General features: G+C 50.2%; 1 protein-coding gene across 1 annotated transcript in view; it reads right to left on the reverse strand.

The window, feature by feature from the left end:
* Positions 1-4,802: 4,802 nt before the first annotated feature.
* SLC6A1 (solute carrier family 6 member 1) overlaps positions 4,803-17,049 on the reverse strand; it is a gene marked incomplete at its 3' end in the record, with an annotated part of 41,176 nt that continues 28,929 nt past the window's right edge. Inside the window, exons 7-16 of the mRNA XM_079794618.1 lie at positions 16,452-16,584; positions 13,423-13,557; positions 13,088-13,191; positions 12,684-12,808; positions 11,385-11,497; positions 10,686-10,817; positions 9,050-9,152; positions 7,907-8,007; positions 6,865-7,032; positions 4,803-4,907 (exon numbers count right to left, since the gene is read on the reverse strand). Coding sequence (XP_079650744.1) covers positions 4,803-4,907; positions 6,865-7,032; positions 7,907-8,007; positions 9,050-9,152; positions 10,686-10,817; positions 11,385-11,497; positions 12,684-12,808; positions 13,088-13,191; positions 13,423-13,557; positions 16,452-16,584 — 1,219 coding nt within the window. The remainder of the gene's footprint in view (positions 4,908-6,864; positions 7,033-7,906; positions 8,008-9,049; positions 9,153-10,685; positions 10,818-11,384; positions 11,498-12,683; positions 12,809-13,087; positions 13,192-13,422; positions 13,558-16,451; positions 16,585-17,049) is intronic.

Raw genomic sequence — 17,049 nt, forward strand, 5'->3', positions numbered from 1 at the left:
TTGCTCTCAAATGGATTAGCAAAATCATCATCATCATCATCATATTATTATTATAGTGGGTTTTTTTTTGGGGGGGGGGAGGGACATTGTATTGTTCTATTCACTAGGTTAAGCTAAGACTGTATTTCCCGGAATCCCCTTCTCTGTGTAGTTCTGGATTAGGGTTGGCCAAAAGCAACATTTGCCTGAGATTGGAAGGCAGAAGTAAAGCAGGAGTCATTACTCCCGGGAGGCCTTCAGGGTCAGATGCAGTGAGACGCCGGTGTATTCCCAGGGGTGTGGGAGGGGTCCAGCTTGTCCCTGCTCTCCCTTGCCCAGTGCCCTGCTGACCAGTGGCGCCAGGTCATCCAGCAAACATCCCGAGGTGGGAGCCGCGCAGAGGTAACAGCCTCCCCTACGCTTTCCCATGCCGACTCCTTTATTTGCAGATTGTAACAGTAATTATACTGTAATTTTTTTAGGACAGGCTCTGTATATAGTTTGAATATGCTTATATTACATATATTTTATATAGAGACAGATTTACTTGGTGTTATGTGAACAAATCCTTATTGCAAAAAGATAGCATCTATAATAATAAAAGTGTAATATGCAAATCGACCCAACGACCCAACAGCAGAACAACTGTCCAGATGACCTTCCGGACGACCATGCTATGACACGCACTGGTGCCAGGCCAGCCAAGGCAGGTGTGATGCGATTGGTCAGGGGGCCCGCCATCGTCCCATGATCGCCCTGCAGAGGGAGGCCCAGGCCACCAGCTGGTGGGGGGGGGGAGCGATCAATCGTGCGGGGGGGGGCTTCCGTGGAACCGGGGAACGGGGGAGGGGAGGTGTGGTGGGCAGTGCCAGGCCAAGGTGGGTGCGGGTGGGGGGTGGAGCCTCGAGGCAGCCAGGGCTGTGAAGGCCTACCCTTGCACAAATTTCATGCATCAGGCCTCTAGTATATTATAATACAATATCTTTTTCCCCCAGAGCAAATACTAAAAAACAGTTCAAAAGACAAATGCAGGGCCCCGTGTTCAAAAAGCAGGGGAAAGTGCTGCTAAAGGTACTAAAATCAGGCCTTGCCTTCCTTCCATGGTCTTTCTCTTGACCGGTCATGGTGCTTCTTAATTTCCTATTATTTAATATTATCCTAAGTAAAGGAAAATTTGAAATCTAAATCGTCAGCATAACTTTTATTGTTCATCTTTATAGTATGCAAATGCAAGAGCGTTGAGTTCATATGTGAATTTCACAACATGGATTTCGAAGCTTGGATAGGCATTGGCATTTTGTGCGTATCAGACCAGTAGAAAAACCTACACAAAACTGAGCTGCTTTTATATCACCTCTTTGATGTGCACACATTCTGCCAATACTCACTACCTTCAGCTGACTGAGAAGGAAAAGAAAGTGTGAGCGCACTTTCCCTTTCCTCCTATGCCATCATTTTCGGTGTAAGTGGTTGGCTAATAAGGGAAGCACCTTGAGTAACAGAACATGAGGAGGGGTGTTTCTTAGAACACCATTGCCTTCTTTCTGCTTCAGAACCACGTGCCCGTTCAAATAGAGTGGTCTCACGGGGTTCTCGGAGCCGCTGCTTACTCAGTTGCAGACATCACACACTTACCTTTAGCTGGCTTTGAGTTTCACTCAACTGCACGCATTGTGGATCCACTGGAACCCTGTGCTCACAGGGCACTGAGAGTTCAATCTGCAAAATGGGCAGCAAGGCACTGTGGGCACACACATCGCTCAGACCTCTTCTGCTCAAACTGCTTAGTGACTTAGCTCTGACCCCCCCAACTCTCTCTTTCAGACCCTTACTTCCTAACTTCCACCTCAGTTGTATAAGGTCTTGTTCCTACAATAAATCCCTTATTCCATAATATTCACGGTGGTTCTGCTCCCCAGACTGAACTTGGACTGGCAGAGAGAATATCATCTCTATGTCAACAACTGGTGAACCTGGGTGTCCATTGAACCATTTGTACTTCTCTGTAGAATTCAACTTTTTTAAAGTAAGATTTAAAAAGACTTAGCCGGTTTGGCTCAGTGGATAGAGCGTCAGCCTGGTGACTAAAGGGTCCCAGGTTTGATTCTGGTCAAGGGCACATGCCCAGGTTGTGGGCTTGATCCCCAGTAGGAGGCAGCCGATCAATGATTCTCTCTCATCATTGATGTTTCTATCTCTCTCTCTCTCTCTCCCTTCCTCTATGAAATCAATAAAAAAAAAAATAATATGATTTTAAAAACAATAGTATTTTAAGGAATGAATCAATGAGTGAATGCATGAATGTCCTTGTTAACTAAACATGTTCCTGTTATCCTGGGTTTAGACCTTTATTTAGTAGACCACATTAAAATTTTCTAGAACAGTAAGAATACCTCCCTTTTGTAGCGCAGAGACATGTTTTAGCTACACATTCCAAGACTTTTTGGAAGTCCAGCTCTATTTCACTGAATTGTGAGCCCAAACCTCTCTCTCTCTCTCTCTCTCTCTCTCTCTCTCTCTCTCTCGAGGAAAAATAATATTCTGTGTATGTTTGGTCTGATTAAAGAGGCAATTGTGCCCCCACCCACAAGAATTGAAGGTCTTTTATTGTAGATCATAGAACCTTTATTATTTTTCCTCTAAATTCTTATAAATGTACATAATGTCCGTGCTCCAGTTATGACACCATTTATAGACATTTAAAATGCATCTTCATTTATAAATATTTTACATTTGGTCCATAGAACAGATCATTTTACTAAATAACACTGTAATTATTTTAAAACAGGCTCTGTATATAGTTTGAATATGTTTATATTACATATATTTTTTTATATAGAGATAGATTTACTTGGTGTTCTGAGAATAAATCCTTATTGCAAAAAAAAAAAGCATATATGATAATACAATATCTTTTCCCCCCAGGGCAAATACTAAAAAAAAATGTTACACATATTCACAGTTCTCACAGTAATTGTACGACACGTAATATTGTGCTATATAAGTAGGTTTGGGTGGAAATCAGTTAGGGGATTTCTTGCCAAACATCTCACTTAGATTTGCTTACAAACATGAAATACACTGCATTTGTTTTAAAAAGACTTGGTCTTAGTTTCACACTGAAGAACGAAGAGAAAGTTGGACGTCTTCCTGCCCTTATTCTAAAGGGATTCACTCAGGATGGGGGTGGGACTTTGATACACAGTGAAGGGTTCCGTCCCATCTAAACCCTATAATTGAACAGTACCTATGCAGTTTGATCATGGAGTCACCAGCTGGCATTTGGGATGCCTTAGGAATGAGACTATTTTACAGATGATCTCGGGAACAGGTTTTAGGTTTCCTACACGATATCAAACAAGACCCTAAACATCACGCGCGAGGATGAGTGTGTGTGTGTGTACACGTGCTTTGCGTTTTCTCTACAATAATGTGCTTAATATTCTGAGGGTAATACCTTATTGCAAGGACTGATATGCTGGTCACTGGTCACTGTCAGATGAGAATGACAAGAGATTTAAAAACCCACAGTCACAGTTATTTACCATAGGTATTAAGGATTAGTTGTAAAACACAGTTTGCGAGCTAACTAGCTAAGGAGCTACAGGGCACAGCGGACGATTGGCTACGTGGGAACCCATCTTCCTGGCAGATGAGAAACACGGAGTCACTGGGGTTTGCAAGGAACTGTCTCCACCCGATGTGCCGATGTGCCACCGCCACCACGGAGCCCATTCCGGAAAGGAACAAAACCGGCTTCCCAGGAAAGCAGCTTTAGTCTTGGAAGCACTTTGGAGGTGGGGGTGGGGGAGGGGGTGTGGATGAACACTAGCGCCTCCGTTGGTGGCTGGGTAGATTTTAGTGGCAGTGAGGGGACTCCCACTGAGGAGTTTAAGAGAAGGAGAGAGGGCCGCAGCTTTGAAGGGGGTGGTAGTGAGGGAGGAGATAGTTTTAAAAAGGTAACTGGATCCATTTGGACTCAGGGGTAGGACTTGGCCTTGATTTCCTCCACAGCTACTCTGTGCTCTATAACTCTGGGCATCCTAAGAGAAACTGGGGCTTCGGTTAGGGAACGTCCCCAGCAGGATCGCAGGTCCCCCAGAATGGTGATTAGGAAATTAATTGTGCTTGTGGCAGTTTCCAATGAGCAGGGCCAGGTGCAGTCAGAATGGCCTGGCGAGGAGGGGCAGGAAGGCCTAGCCCCGGAGATGCTCCCGCAGCCGGTGGCTGGGAAGGACACTGCACAGACTGCTGGGAATGCTGACGGAGGTCCTTGGGGCTTGCTTTAAGGTCAGCTGCCTCGGGAAGGAGGAAACCAGAACCGGAGAGAGCGCTGCTGGCTCCCTGCTACTTAAGAGTGAGCTCTCCCTAGAAATCTCTGTTCTACAAAATGCCCTTTTCCTGTGCACAGAGCAGCCTTCCGATGGAAACGAGCTCCTGCAAAGTCCAAGGTAACAGTCCTGGGTTTCGGCAGTAAGAGAACAGTCAGGGAAACGACTAAAAGCCAGGAGGGTGCAGCCGCACCGAGTCACACTCGCTGGCGGGATAAAAGTGACCTACCGCGGCAGTCACAGATGCCCACGGCTTGATGCCGATGGGGCCAGATTAAAAAGGTCACCGGCCTGCAGGTGCCGGAGCCGACGAGTATTTCTGCCCGAGGCAGGACCCAGCAGGGATGAGACCTCCCCTCGCTGCGTGGTGATGGTGTCTGGACACGCCACTCGAGGTAGGTTGAGACCGACGGTATCTTCAGACATCAAGTGGTGGTCCTGCTCAGCCGGGTGGGGGGTGAGAGCGTCGGGGCGGCGAGCCACCTCGCACCCCTAGATGTAGGCCTCCTTGCTGGCTGAGCCGCTGGCCTGGGGCTGCTCCGGACCGTTCTCCGGGCGCACGATGTCTTCGCTGGGCTGGATCATGACCTGAATGCGCTGTGGGCACCGGGGAGAATTCGGGCTGAGGTGGAAGGAGACTGGCTCTCTGCTCCCCCTTCTGTTCAAGTGCGTTCTGTCTGCTCTGCCTTCCAACTGTGCCCAGACTCGGGCCGTGTCTCCACGCCCTCCACGCACACCTCCTCCCACTTGGGTGATAGCAATAACCCCCCATGGCCCTCCACGTCCATCCTTGACCATCGTCCCCCTCGTTCTATTCTCAGCACAGCGGTTGGGGGGGGCAGTCATGTTAGAGATCGCATCCCTCCTCAGGATGCAACCGTGGCTCCCATCTCACCAGAGTCCTATTAAGGCCCCATGTGATCTGGCCCCTGTCATCTCAGACCGCCATGTCCTTCCCTCATCCCCTCACTTACTTCAGTCCGGCCACGCTGGCCTCCTCCCTGCTCCTCACACACCAGGCATGCACCTGCCCCGGGGCCTTTACTCTAGCGGTGCCGTCTGGTACATTCTTCCTTTCCGAGAGTGACGCCTCTCGGTGTCTACCTCCTTAGGTCTTGGCTCAGTGTCATCCCCTCAGTGAGGCCTCGCCCAGCAATCCCTAGACTCCTTCCTACTTTGGGTTTCTCCATAGTACTCCTCCCCATCCAATGTGTTTTTATTTTGTTATTTGTTGAATATCCTCAGCCTACACTCACTCCTAGAACATGAGCTCCAAAAGCGTGGGATTTTTTGCCTGTTTTGTTCAATGCCGTGTCCCCAGTCCTGACAATAATGTCTGGCATCTAGTAGATGCCTGATACACATTCGCTGGATGTCTGACTCTCCCACCACCTTCTCCAGGCGTATCCTGCAGTCCTGCCTTATCAGCTAACACGCCGTCTGCAGACGCGCCTTGCTGCCCTTTCCCACCGCGGTGCCTTCGCACAGGCTGTGCTCTCCTCCGCAAATGCAGACCTGGCTTCCTCTCGAGGCTCAGCAGAGAACAATGGAAAATGAAAACTCTGAACCTGGAGCTGGATAAAAGGGCTGCAGGCCCCAGCTCTGCAAGCAATGGGTAAGTGGTTTCCTCACGTGGCCCAGTTTCTCCATCTGTGACTGAAGGAGGCTCCCAGCAACTCCAGGGACTGCACACAACCCTCCAACCCCCTTCCCTGTGCTGCAGACCCGACCCCTCCTTCTAGCGAGGACATCTTGGTGGGAAACAATGTTGAGAGCCACTGATTTGGATCTTCCTAGCTGTGGCCTCCATAACCTGATTCTCCACCCTTCCTCAGCGAAATATCCTCAGCCTACACTCACTCCATTCCTGTCTCTAGCACCTGGCTACCTCCAGCACGGCCGTGTTTCACTCAAGAATTTAATACCTAAGAGCTGGCATGGCCCTAGCACGTGCTAGTGAGCCCCTGCTAGGGAAGCACCCCTCATAGGCTCTGCCTTCCCTTGAGGGTAAGACCATGTTTTCTTTTTATCAAGCTCACAAATGAGGTCTCAAGGAAGCCCTCAACACGTCAGATTCCACCCTTCATTTGCTCTGAACCCTCGATGGCTCCCCATTACCCTTAGGATAAAGTCCAAAGTTCTTGTGGTGATCTTCAAAGCCCTCCGTGATCTGGCCAGACCGTAAATTCCCATCCTCATCTCTGATCACCCCCCTGCACCCCTCCTCGCTCTACCCTCCAGCCACAGTGATAAGTTTGTACCTGTGGGCCTTGCACATGCTCCCCCCGTCTTCTAGGAACATTCTTCTGCTTCTACTTTTAACTCTGGCTCATACTCAGCCATCCCCTCTCTCAGGAAGCCTTCCCTAACCTTCCTCCACCCAGGCAGGGCTTACCCATCTCCCTGGTTTACCCTGCAATCACGGCACCTCTAACACTCCATTGCCACTGGCTATTGATTTGTTTGTTAGACCGTGAGCGCCACAGGGTAGGGGCTGTGCCCAGCGCAGCGGGGGAAGGGGACCAATGACCCAAAGGGTGAAGAAGAGGCTTACCTGCTTCAGGGAGCCCTTTAAGGTGAGGAACATGTAGACCATGTACCCAGGGATGAGGACCATGGAAGACAGCGCCATGAGCCAGCCCACGCCCTGGCCCCACTTGGGGAAAACATAGTTCCCCATGGTGAGAGGAGTCATCTGCACAGCACTGAAAAGGAACACACCCTGGGAGGGTGGGGGGCAGTAGGTCACACATATTGGTCAACCAAGGTCCCTCCTTAGACCCTGCAGCTGACAGGTCCGCTCCCCCCACCACCACCTTGAGGCTGCCCCTCACAAAGGCTCACCATCTTGGGAATCTGCACTCAAGGCCACTTCCAGTACCTAAGAAGCCTTGGGGCCAGCCTTTGTGCTCTGGGAGCACCAATGGCAAAAGGGGCCATTTCCATGACAACCAATAGAAACGGGCACCCCTCCTGGGAGAACCAATATGAAAAAGGCACACCCTCTGGAAGGACCAATAGAAAAAGGCGACTCCTCTGAGAGGACTGACAGAAAAAAACATCCCTTCCTCCAAGTTAACCAGCTTGGCAACAGTTGGATGTCAGTCGCCATTCGCCATTGGCTGGGTGCCCTTGTTCAAGACACAACTTGTGTAGTGGCCCCAGCACCCCCTCCAAGGACGGGGGGCATCCCCCTCCAAGGCCTGCTCATGCCTCACCTCCCTCTTGCAGAAGGGGAATGGGAGGTGCCGAGAATGAGAAGTCTCCCTGTATGAATAGTTTGGGCTTCAGAATCAGGCCGAGGTGGTTTGAGTGCAGCACCGACACGATGGGTGATGCTGGCTGGGGGAGCGCTGGGTCCTCAGGAGTAAGATGGGGCACTAATGTCTATCTGTCTGAGGTTTGTAGGGATGATGTAATGTGTCTGGCATCATGCAGGGAACAAAACAGATGCTCAACAAATGGCAGGCAGTGGCATTATTAGGGAACAGGGGCCTGGGGCCTCTTCCATCCACCTCTGCCTCCAGAAGTTTCTCTCTGGACCCAGGGCCTAGTCTGTGCTCATCCTAGCAGGGCCGGTCAGGTGTTGTCCTTACCGCCACAATGATTGGGGTGAAGAAGGACCAGCAGAGTTTCCACCAGATGCAGGGCCTGAAGCCAACCATCTCTTGGATGTTGTCATAGAATCGGTTGACACCTGTGACATTTGGAGCAAAAGCAGGACGGATGGATGAGTTGTGGGCATTACAGGCTAAACTCAATCTGTCCTTTTCTCACAGTGACCATACACAAGTTACCCAACCTTTCTGGGCCTCAGTTCCCGCGTCTGTAACGTGGGGCTAATGCTCTGAGGGGTGCTCATTATCTAATTAATCAATAACCAAATCCCCACAGCAAGAAGGCAGTATGGGAAAGCAAATCACCTTAATGTGAAAATATCTACCAAAAATCGGATATGCTTACAAAACATGTAAGCATCACTCTTAATGTCCCCCAGGCACCATCTGTTTCAGCCATTCCTGCAAAGTCTTACTGGGCCAGGATGGTTTTCCCTGTTGATCTGATGCTATCAGCAACTGGTGATAGATTACAAAGAACAGCAAGTCCTGCAAAGACCCACAGATGTCATGAAGTAATGCTGGGCACTGCTCCAATTATAAGCAAAGTCACTGACAAGGAGGATCTGATAGCACTAGGCCAGTTAGAGTTGAGGAAAGGGGAGGTGAAGTAGCAAGAAAGATACAATGATTATCAAGTACCAAGAGGGACCCCGGAGGACATTTCTCTCAAACACATCACCTTGCCGTGATCATCAAAGAGTAGGGAAGGATATGCCTGGACTACCATGCAGTTGGTCTGGAAACTTAGGCCACAAAACCAACAAATAAAGTTATTTCCTTCATTCTTTGTCCTAAGATAGTGCATACTTTTAACTGTAGATTTTTTTGTAGTCTTGATTTCCCTTTTCTAGATAAAACCTCAAACAAACCATTTTATCCCAAAATTTACGAGGAAATCGTGGTTCCCGTTTTAAATGAGTTTATTTAACTGTTCTTCTTATGATAGCTTCTAAACATGGGACCTCCTGTGGTAACACCACCGAGTTGTTGTGAGAACTAAATACATGAATGTATGGAAAGGGCCTGGTGTTCAAGTTGTATTGGTTGAATGGTAACTGAAGAAAGGAATGATGAATGAATGAATGAATGAATGATAGGGGGAGGAGGGCTGATGCTCACCGTAAAACCAGGAGATGGAGACACATTCAAAGAACACGAGGAACAGCAGGCTCATGCCGCTGGCCGAGTAGTAATCAAAAAGCTTGAAGACATAAATGCCCCCCTGCAGGAGCAGAAACGGCGAGAGTGAGGCCACTTCCGCCAGGGATCCGCGCATTCAGTTCATAATCAAACTGGGCTTTACTGTCTGATGAGGCTGGGGTTAGGCTACACTGCAGCAAGGAGGGTGTGGGTGTTGATTCTCTGGGATTGGGCAGAACATGGGCAAATGTGGGGGGCATGGAGGGAAGTGCCCCGTTTCTGGGAAGGCTGGAGGACAGAAGAGGAGCCATCTGTCCACAATGCTGAGTCAGTCGAGTCCCTCCCCTGCTCAAAACCTTCCATGGCTTGAATAAGACAATAACATAATACAGAAATAAGTAGAAAGGTAGAAAATAAAACAATAAAATAAAATCCAATGCCCTGGCCTTCAAGCTCCTGCATGATCTCCGGTTCTGCACCCCCCACTTAGCCCCTCACTCCCTCTGCCCCCATCACACTGTTCCCACCTCAGGGCCTTTGCACCTGCTGTGCTTTCTTCCCCTAGCTAGGGCTCCCCTGGATGGATCTTCCTCTCATTTGAGTCTCAGTTCAACTATCGCTTCCTTAGAGGGACTGTCCCTGACGACTCCGTTGCGGTAGCATCTTTCCCGTCCCTGCTAGTCATTCTCTGGTCCACTAACCTCCTTTCTTCATGGCATTTAATGATCTAATGTGTATGTCAGTCTTATCCAAGAGAGCGGATACTGTCTGTCACGTTAACTCCTGAATCTCCAATGTCACACCAGGCCCGTCGTCGGGGTTCATCAATTATGAAAGAATGAATGAGCAATAATTCTAGGCCTGAACTGTATCTGAATCCGGGGGTGGTTTTGTGGATCATAAATCAGACCCACGGGCTGAGCTCATGGCTTTAGGGCCATTTATATTTATTGTACAATGCATCAGTTATATTCCTGTCTTCTGAGTAGACTGAGAGGGGGCTTGAATGCAGAGAGCCTTGCTCATTAATATCCAAAGGAAAAAAAAAAAAGTAGGAATGAAAGGGAAGGGCAGTGTCAACTTCAAAGGCCCAACTAACTCCACCTGGACTCTGCTGTTAAATTTTTTAAAATCCTCACCCGAGGAAGTTTTTATTGAATGCACATCCGAACCGGGGATCAAACCCACAACCTAGGTATGTGCCCTGACTGGGAATCAAGCCTGCAACCTTTTGGTGTACGGGACAATACTTCAACCAACTAAACCACCCAGCCATGACTCTAGTTCATTTTTGCTTGTCTTTTAAAACTCAGCCCCTGCACCCCCTTCTCCAGGAAGAGGACCGGTGCCCTAGGCCGGGTTAGGGGCTATATTCTCTAGCTCCACCCATCGTTTCTGCATCACTGTCTGTGTCTCCCATCAACCCAGGAGCCCCTTAAGGGAAGGGACCCCATCTTACTTCTTGCAGTGTGTGCTGGGCTTGGCATGGAGAAGGTATTCAATGAACGGGGTTTGGGAGGTAAAGTGGGCTAAGACAAGGCTGAGGTGCAGAGGGCCTGGGAGTGGCCCTGGGGCAGGCGGCACCAGAGGTGTGCCAGGTGCTTACTGCCCTTACCTGAGTGATGTTAGAGAGGCCGATCAGGTAGGAGACGACGCAGACGGCAGCAATGAAGAGCTCCCTGCGGTTGCGGAGGAGTTTGGGGTACTCGTCCACCAGGGCGGTGATGAAGCCCTCCACAGTGCAGAACTTCGGGGGAAACAGGGGTCAGCCACCCGCGGAGGGCCCCAACCTCAACCCACCCAAAGCCTGATTGGCAGGAGACGGGACAGCCCAGCAGCATCGAGACAGCAGGGCCAGTTGAGCCTCGGGATCCAGGCCAGATCTGCCACCGCCTCTGCCTCCCTCTGAGCACCAGCTTCCCCACCTCAAAAGTGGGGAAGGTGGCTGAGCTGTTCCCTGAAGTTTCATGTGGTGGGACATTCTAGAGGGTCTGAAACTCTAGGCCAGGGGTCCTCAAACTTTTTAAACAGGGGGCCAGTTCACTGTCCCTCAGACCGCTGGGGGGCCGGACTATAGTTTAAAAAAAAAAAAACTATGAACAAATTCCTATGCACACCGCACATATCTTATTTTGAAGTAAAAAAACAAAACGGCAAAAACACCCGCATGTGGCCCGCGGGCCGTAGTTTGAGGACGCCTGCTCTAGGCCATCTTCTCAGGGGGCCTAGGGCAGTGGCCTCCCCTTTCTGCTTCCTCCCAGATAGGCAAGGCGGGGTGAGGGGCTCCTCAAGGTGCCAGGGAGAACATCCTCACCTGGCTGTCAATGCCCAGCATCAGCAGCATTGAGAAGAAGAGAATGGACCAGAGGGGGGAGATGGGCAGCTGGGTCACTGCCTCTGGGTATGCCAGGAACGCCAGCCCGGGGCCTGGGGGAGAGAGGGTGAAAAATACAAATAAAACGTACCAGGCACCTACAACATATTCAGTACACACCCACTTTCTCTCTAAGGTCCATTTCATCTTCCAGGAAACCTTGTGAGTGTCATCAGCCCCCTTTTCTACTTGAGGAAAAAGTGTGTGCGTGGTGGGGGAGGCCGTAGGGTGGGGTCCACAGTCAAGGGGACCAGTGGGATGGGATGAGGAACTGCGCTGGCCTGGCCAGCGATGGGGACAGTGCAGGGGCAGAGAGGTGACCAGATGGAGAAACAGGAAGTAGAATGGGCAGGTCCTGGCCGTGGTTGGTTTGCAAGTGAAGGTGAGGAAAGGGTACAGAGTGATGCTGGGGCTCTGTCCTGGGCACTGGCTGGCAGAACCCTTTGCTGTAATGGGGAGCACAGGGGAGGAGAAAGCTTGAGGAGGTCAGTGTGGGAATGCTGTGTTTGAGTGTCTGGGGGTGAGGTGATAATCAAGCGATCAGGAGAACCTTGGCAGGAAAAGAACGGAGACTATAACCACCCTGGGGTCTGGTTCTGGAAAGAGGGGTGGTGGCGGTGGGTTCCAGAGAAATGAGGTGGTGGGCTGCCCAAGTCGGGGAGATTAGGGCCTCAGGGGAGAACGTTCCTTTCAACATAACCCATGATGTTTCTCCTGCCTGAGCCTCTGGGCCTCTGCTGTACACACAGTGGGTCCTCATGTTTGCTGCTTTCCTGGCTGAGCCGGGAAGGGAGGGGCTGCCTAGGTTTTTCCTTGGACCCCGTGCCTGTCTGTGTGGAGAGCAGAAGGGGCACAGCCACTTGATGGGAATATTTTTGGAACTGGGACAAATGCATGGACCTGGGTGCTTTGTGTCATGGTGGTGAACATGTCTGAGTTGGACCAAAGTTTATATCCTTGGGGCAAGAGTGAGTCTTCTCCCCCCGGATGCCCAGGATTGGGCTAGATGTGCCAGTAGGGCCAGGCTCTGCCATCAGCCAGGTCTGGGCTCAACTGCAAAGTTCTACCACCTTCCTAGCTCCCTAGTGTCAGGACGACCCAGGGATACAGTCCACGTAAATGCTCAGCGCGCTGCCTGGCACACAGCAACCTCCATGCCAGTGGGTGAAGATGGTGATATGACTGACCGAAAACGCCAGCCCCTCCCTCTCCAGAGCCCCGGTCCTGTGCGGTGCTGACCTGAGGCCGCCACATCAGCAATGGACCTCTTGGTGACATGGGCCATGAAGCCCACGATGGAGAAGATGACAAATCCTGCGAACATGCTGGTGCACGAATTGATGCAGCAGACAATAATAGAGTCCCTGCGAGGGAGGGAAGGCACAGTCAGGGAGGGTGGGTGGCAGGATGGTGAGCTAGCAGGTGGTGGCTAGCAAAGGGCACGGGGGATAGGGTGCCTGTCAGTGGGGCTAAAGGGCTGGTGGGCCCACCCCCCCACCCCCACCTCCGGTGAAGTAGTGGAACCAGAAGGAGTGGCCAGAGGGACTGGCGCTGAGAAAGACAGAGTTAACAGAGGGGTAAGGCCTGAGGCGCGGCCCAGGAGGGCTGTGGGCCGCGGGGGAGGTGCCCCTGTGCACGGGCACCTGTAGACGTTGTTGCGGAAACTGTTGTAGCTCCCAAGCGCGATCAAGGATCCCAGGCCCAGCCCGTAGGAGAAGAAAATCTGAGTAGCAGCATCCAGCCACACCTATAGGCAGAGTGAAAACAACAGTCAAAACTTATCATCAGAAAGCCGCTGCGCTGCAGGGCCACTTACACGCGCTAACCAGCTCTTCCTGGCACCATCCCAGTTTACGTAGGAGGGTCAGGGAGCTGCAGGAACGTCTCCTAACGCTGGTCACCTGTGGCTCAGGACTCAGGTGTGCACTTAACCGAACGGGTGCCTTCTAGCACACCTGGGGCCAGGAGGACCGCTCACCTCAGAGTCCGACAGCTTGTGGAAGTTGGGTGTGATGTAGAAGAGGATGCCATCCCCGGCCCCCGGCAGTGTCACTCCACGGAAGAACAGGATGATCAGCATGATGTAGGGATATGTGGCTGAGAAGTAGACCACCTGGGAGGAAAGTGGGTGATACGGTCACCCCCAACCCCCCCAGGACACCTATGCCTCCTCCTTCCCCACTTCACCTACTCTATACCTGCTGTGGCTCTGGGCTTGGTTCTAGTTCTCTTCCTCCAGGAAGCCTTCCTGGATTCCTAACATGCTCTGCTTGGCCACTTTCCTGCAGCTCCTCCTTGGAGTCTGAACCAACCAGCTCAGTGCCCGAATTTTCCCTTCCTCTATCCCTCCTACTTTTTGATTTCTGTTTAAGTTAAAGTAATACATGTGGTGACAGGAAAACTTTAAAAATCACATATGAACACACAGTTCCTTTCAACAGCCTCTAGAAGGTAAGTTACATGAAAGACAGGGCTTGTCTTGTTCACTTCTCTGTTTTCCCAGTGCCTAGAACAGTCCATGGTATATAGTGGACACTCGATAAACGCCACACCAATGCACCAATGCATGGAGGTTACTGTCTCCTTTTGAGACTTTCCTTTGCATATATGATCACATTTTCTTACAAAATGATGTACTTGCCTTTTCATTTAGCATGCTTAAAATTTAAAAAAAAACACAGTACATACAACCTTCTTTCTTGTTTTATTTACTAAAAATTATTTTACTGTCTCAGAACAATGTAATTTTTTAATTTTACAAAATAGTCTCTGAGGAGGTTCCACCATCCATTGAGGTCACTTCCAAGTTTATGCCAATCTTAATTCTACTACATTGGGTACCCCTGAATATAAAACTTTGTCTACAAAAATAGGCAAATTATACTAAAAATTACTGCAACTTGTACTAAAAAAATGATATTTGTCTTTGGAAAAATTTCTAGAAGTAGAATTACTGAGAAAAAAAAATGAATAAGTTTCTCAAAGGCTTTTAACCCATGTTGCCTAATTACCTTCCAGAAATTGAACTTTGCCCAGCATTACAGAGAGCACCTTCCCTGGGTATAATCATCTTAAGAATGACTTCTTGCCAAATTAATCATCAAAAAGCGGAGATTACATTTCTTTGCTCAGTGGTGTGAGAGAGCAATTTTCAAGTTCAATGACCTTTGTATCTTAGAGTCATGCTCAGCATACATTGTTCTTTGGGTCAGTTTCATCTCCCTGAGTTGACTCTGAGATTCTTCAGGGTTAGGAAAGGCGGCCCCCAATCCCATAGCAAAATCACTGTACTTGGAATTAGGAAAAGGGGAGTCAGAACTATCTGTGTCACCCACAAGCTATGTGACAGTGGGTCAATTTCTTATCCTCCCTAAGCCTATCTGTTTTCTTGTCTGGAAAATGGGTACAATCAACCTTACTAGTCAGAAAGTTTGGTTGCATACAACATGCTTAATATTTGCTGCTAGGTCTTGCAGTTCAATGTGTCTTCCACGTTCAGGCACACAGTAAGTGCTCAGTGAATGTTTACCGATGGACTGGTTGGCTCACTCAAAAGATGTAGTAAGGGAGATCCTACCTCTGTCCCCAAGAAGTAGCCAGTCTTCTAATGCAGCAGGAACTCTAGATACCACCCAAAATGATTATAATTGATGTCACGCATTGAGTGCCTACCGTGTGCTAGGCATATGCTACACACTCTGTGTAGATTATCTCCCTCAAGTCTTTGTAACAACCCTGTAAGGCACCATTGTTGTGACCACTTCACAGATGCGGAGACTAAGGCTCAGAGAAGTGAGCTGACTTGCCCAAGAGCACACAGCGGGGCAGCAGGGGACTAGGCCCCTGCATTCTTCTGCTTCTAAACGCTGGGCCTGGAGACACCTGTGGCCTCCTCCTCCCTGTGCAGCCCAGGGACAGAGCAGAGCAGCTGACACCAGCCTTGAATTTGAGAACCTGTTGGGTCCAAAAGTCCCACCAGACTAAACGGGGCAGTTTTTCATCAGCTGTGCCCATGCCCACGTGTGGAATTCATGGAGGTTCTGTTTTGCTCATTCAGCTTCTTAGGCAGCCTGAGCCTCCCTGTCTCCAGCCTTAGTCAGTTCAAATCCTTTCTCTCCCTCACTTACTTTATGACCTCAGACAACACACTTGCCCTGAGTCTCTCAGGCCAACACCAGTGAGACTTTGTCATCTTCTGTCCCCGGACTCATGGGGTGGGGCTTAAAGGGGGTAAGATGTAGGGTTGAGGCCAGTCTTCCTCCCCCCCAGTTTGATTGGCAAGCTCCCCACCCATGTCCCCAGGTTGCACAACCCAACTTGGCCTGGCTCTGCCCTTGCCAATAATAAAAACAAAAACAATAACTCCCCTAGCCAGGGGCAGAGTGCCTTACAAAATCATGGGCTCATTTGATTTGCATAACAAACCAACAGATAAGCATAGAATTAGCCCCATTTTTAGAGGAAGAAACTAAGTTTCAGAGAGGTGAAGTGACTTGCCCAAGGGCACAGGGCCAAGTCAATGGCCAAGTTGGGACCGGAGCTCAGGTCTATTTGAATACAAGGCCTGAGTATTCAACGATTCATCAATCCATCTCTGTTGCTCTTCAAAGCTGGGATGTGGAGTGGTCGGTCACCCCTGGACCCGCCACACCTAGAAGCAGGCTTGGAACAGAGTAGGTGCTCAGGGACAGTTTGTTTAACGTCCACGAGCAACATTTACCCTCTGCTTTGCAGTGGCTCTGCCAGGCCCAGGCTAATCTCAAGAGACTTCATGTGAGCCTGGCACCGTGTTAAGTGCCTGATTTGCATTATTTCCTTTAATCCTCACACCTCCCCCCAAAGGTAGGTAATGTTATTCCCATTTTATAGGAAAGAAAACTGAGGCACAGCGTGCGGAAGGGACCTGCTTAAATTAAAGACAGAAAGGGTTCCTGGGAGGCTCAGCCTGCTTGCCCCGGTTGGAGATCCCTGCACCCCTCTCTAGTTCCCACTGTGCACATCGCTTACCTTTCCAGTCCAGCCAACACCCTTCCAGATACAGAAATACACAAGGATCCAGGCGATGGCCAGGGTGATGGCCAGAGGCCAGCGGATCTGACCCGGCTTGTCCAGCCCGTCCGTCATCTGATGCATGTTACGCCTGATGGAACAGGAGGGAGGTGAAAGTCACGGGGGCTGGACGGACCCGGGAGCTGGGCCAGTGGGTGCACACAGGTAATATCTTCCCCTGTGACTGTGCTGACATCTGTGGTCACTGAGATCTAAGAGCTGGGTGGGGACGGTGGGGCCCATTATACTAATCGGTAGAAAGCGCTGACTGGCCAGTGCCTTCATTCAGCCTCCATTGTTGCTCACCTCGATGGCTGCGGGTCTCCTCACAGGATCCCCACCTTCACTTTCTCTCTGTCCCCACTCCAGTCCCCAGAGATCCTTCTAATCGCAAGTCTGGTCATGTCACTCCTCCGCTTAAAGTTCTGCAGTGAACAGCTTCTTATTGTTCTCAGAAGGAAGCCCAGCTCTCCAGGTGGCTCTTGTAAGCTGTGATGAGCTGGCCCCTGCTTCTCCCTAATCTGGGCGCTCACCACAGACCCCACAAGCTCTCCTC

The sequence above is a fragment of the Cnephaeus nilssonii genome (assembly GCF_951640355.1).
Source record: "Cnephaeus nilssonii genome assembly, chromosome: 17".
In the NCBI taxonomy this organism is placed as follows: domain Eukaryota; kingdom Metazoa; phylum Chordata; class Mammalia; order Chiroptera; family Vespertilionidae; genus Cnephaeus; species Cnephaeus nilssonii.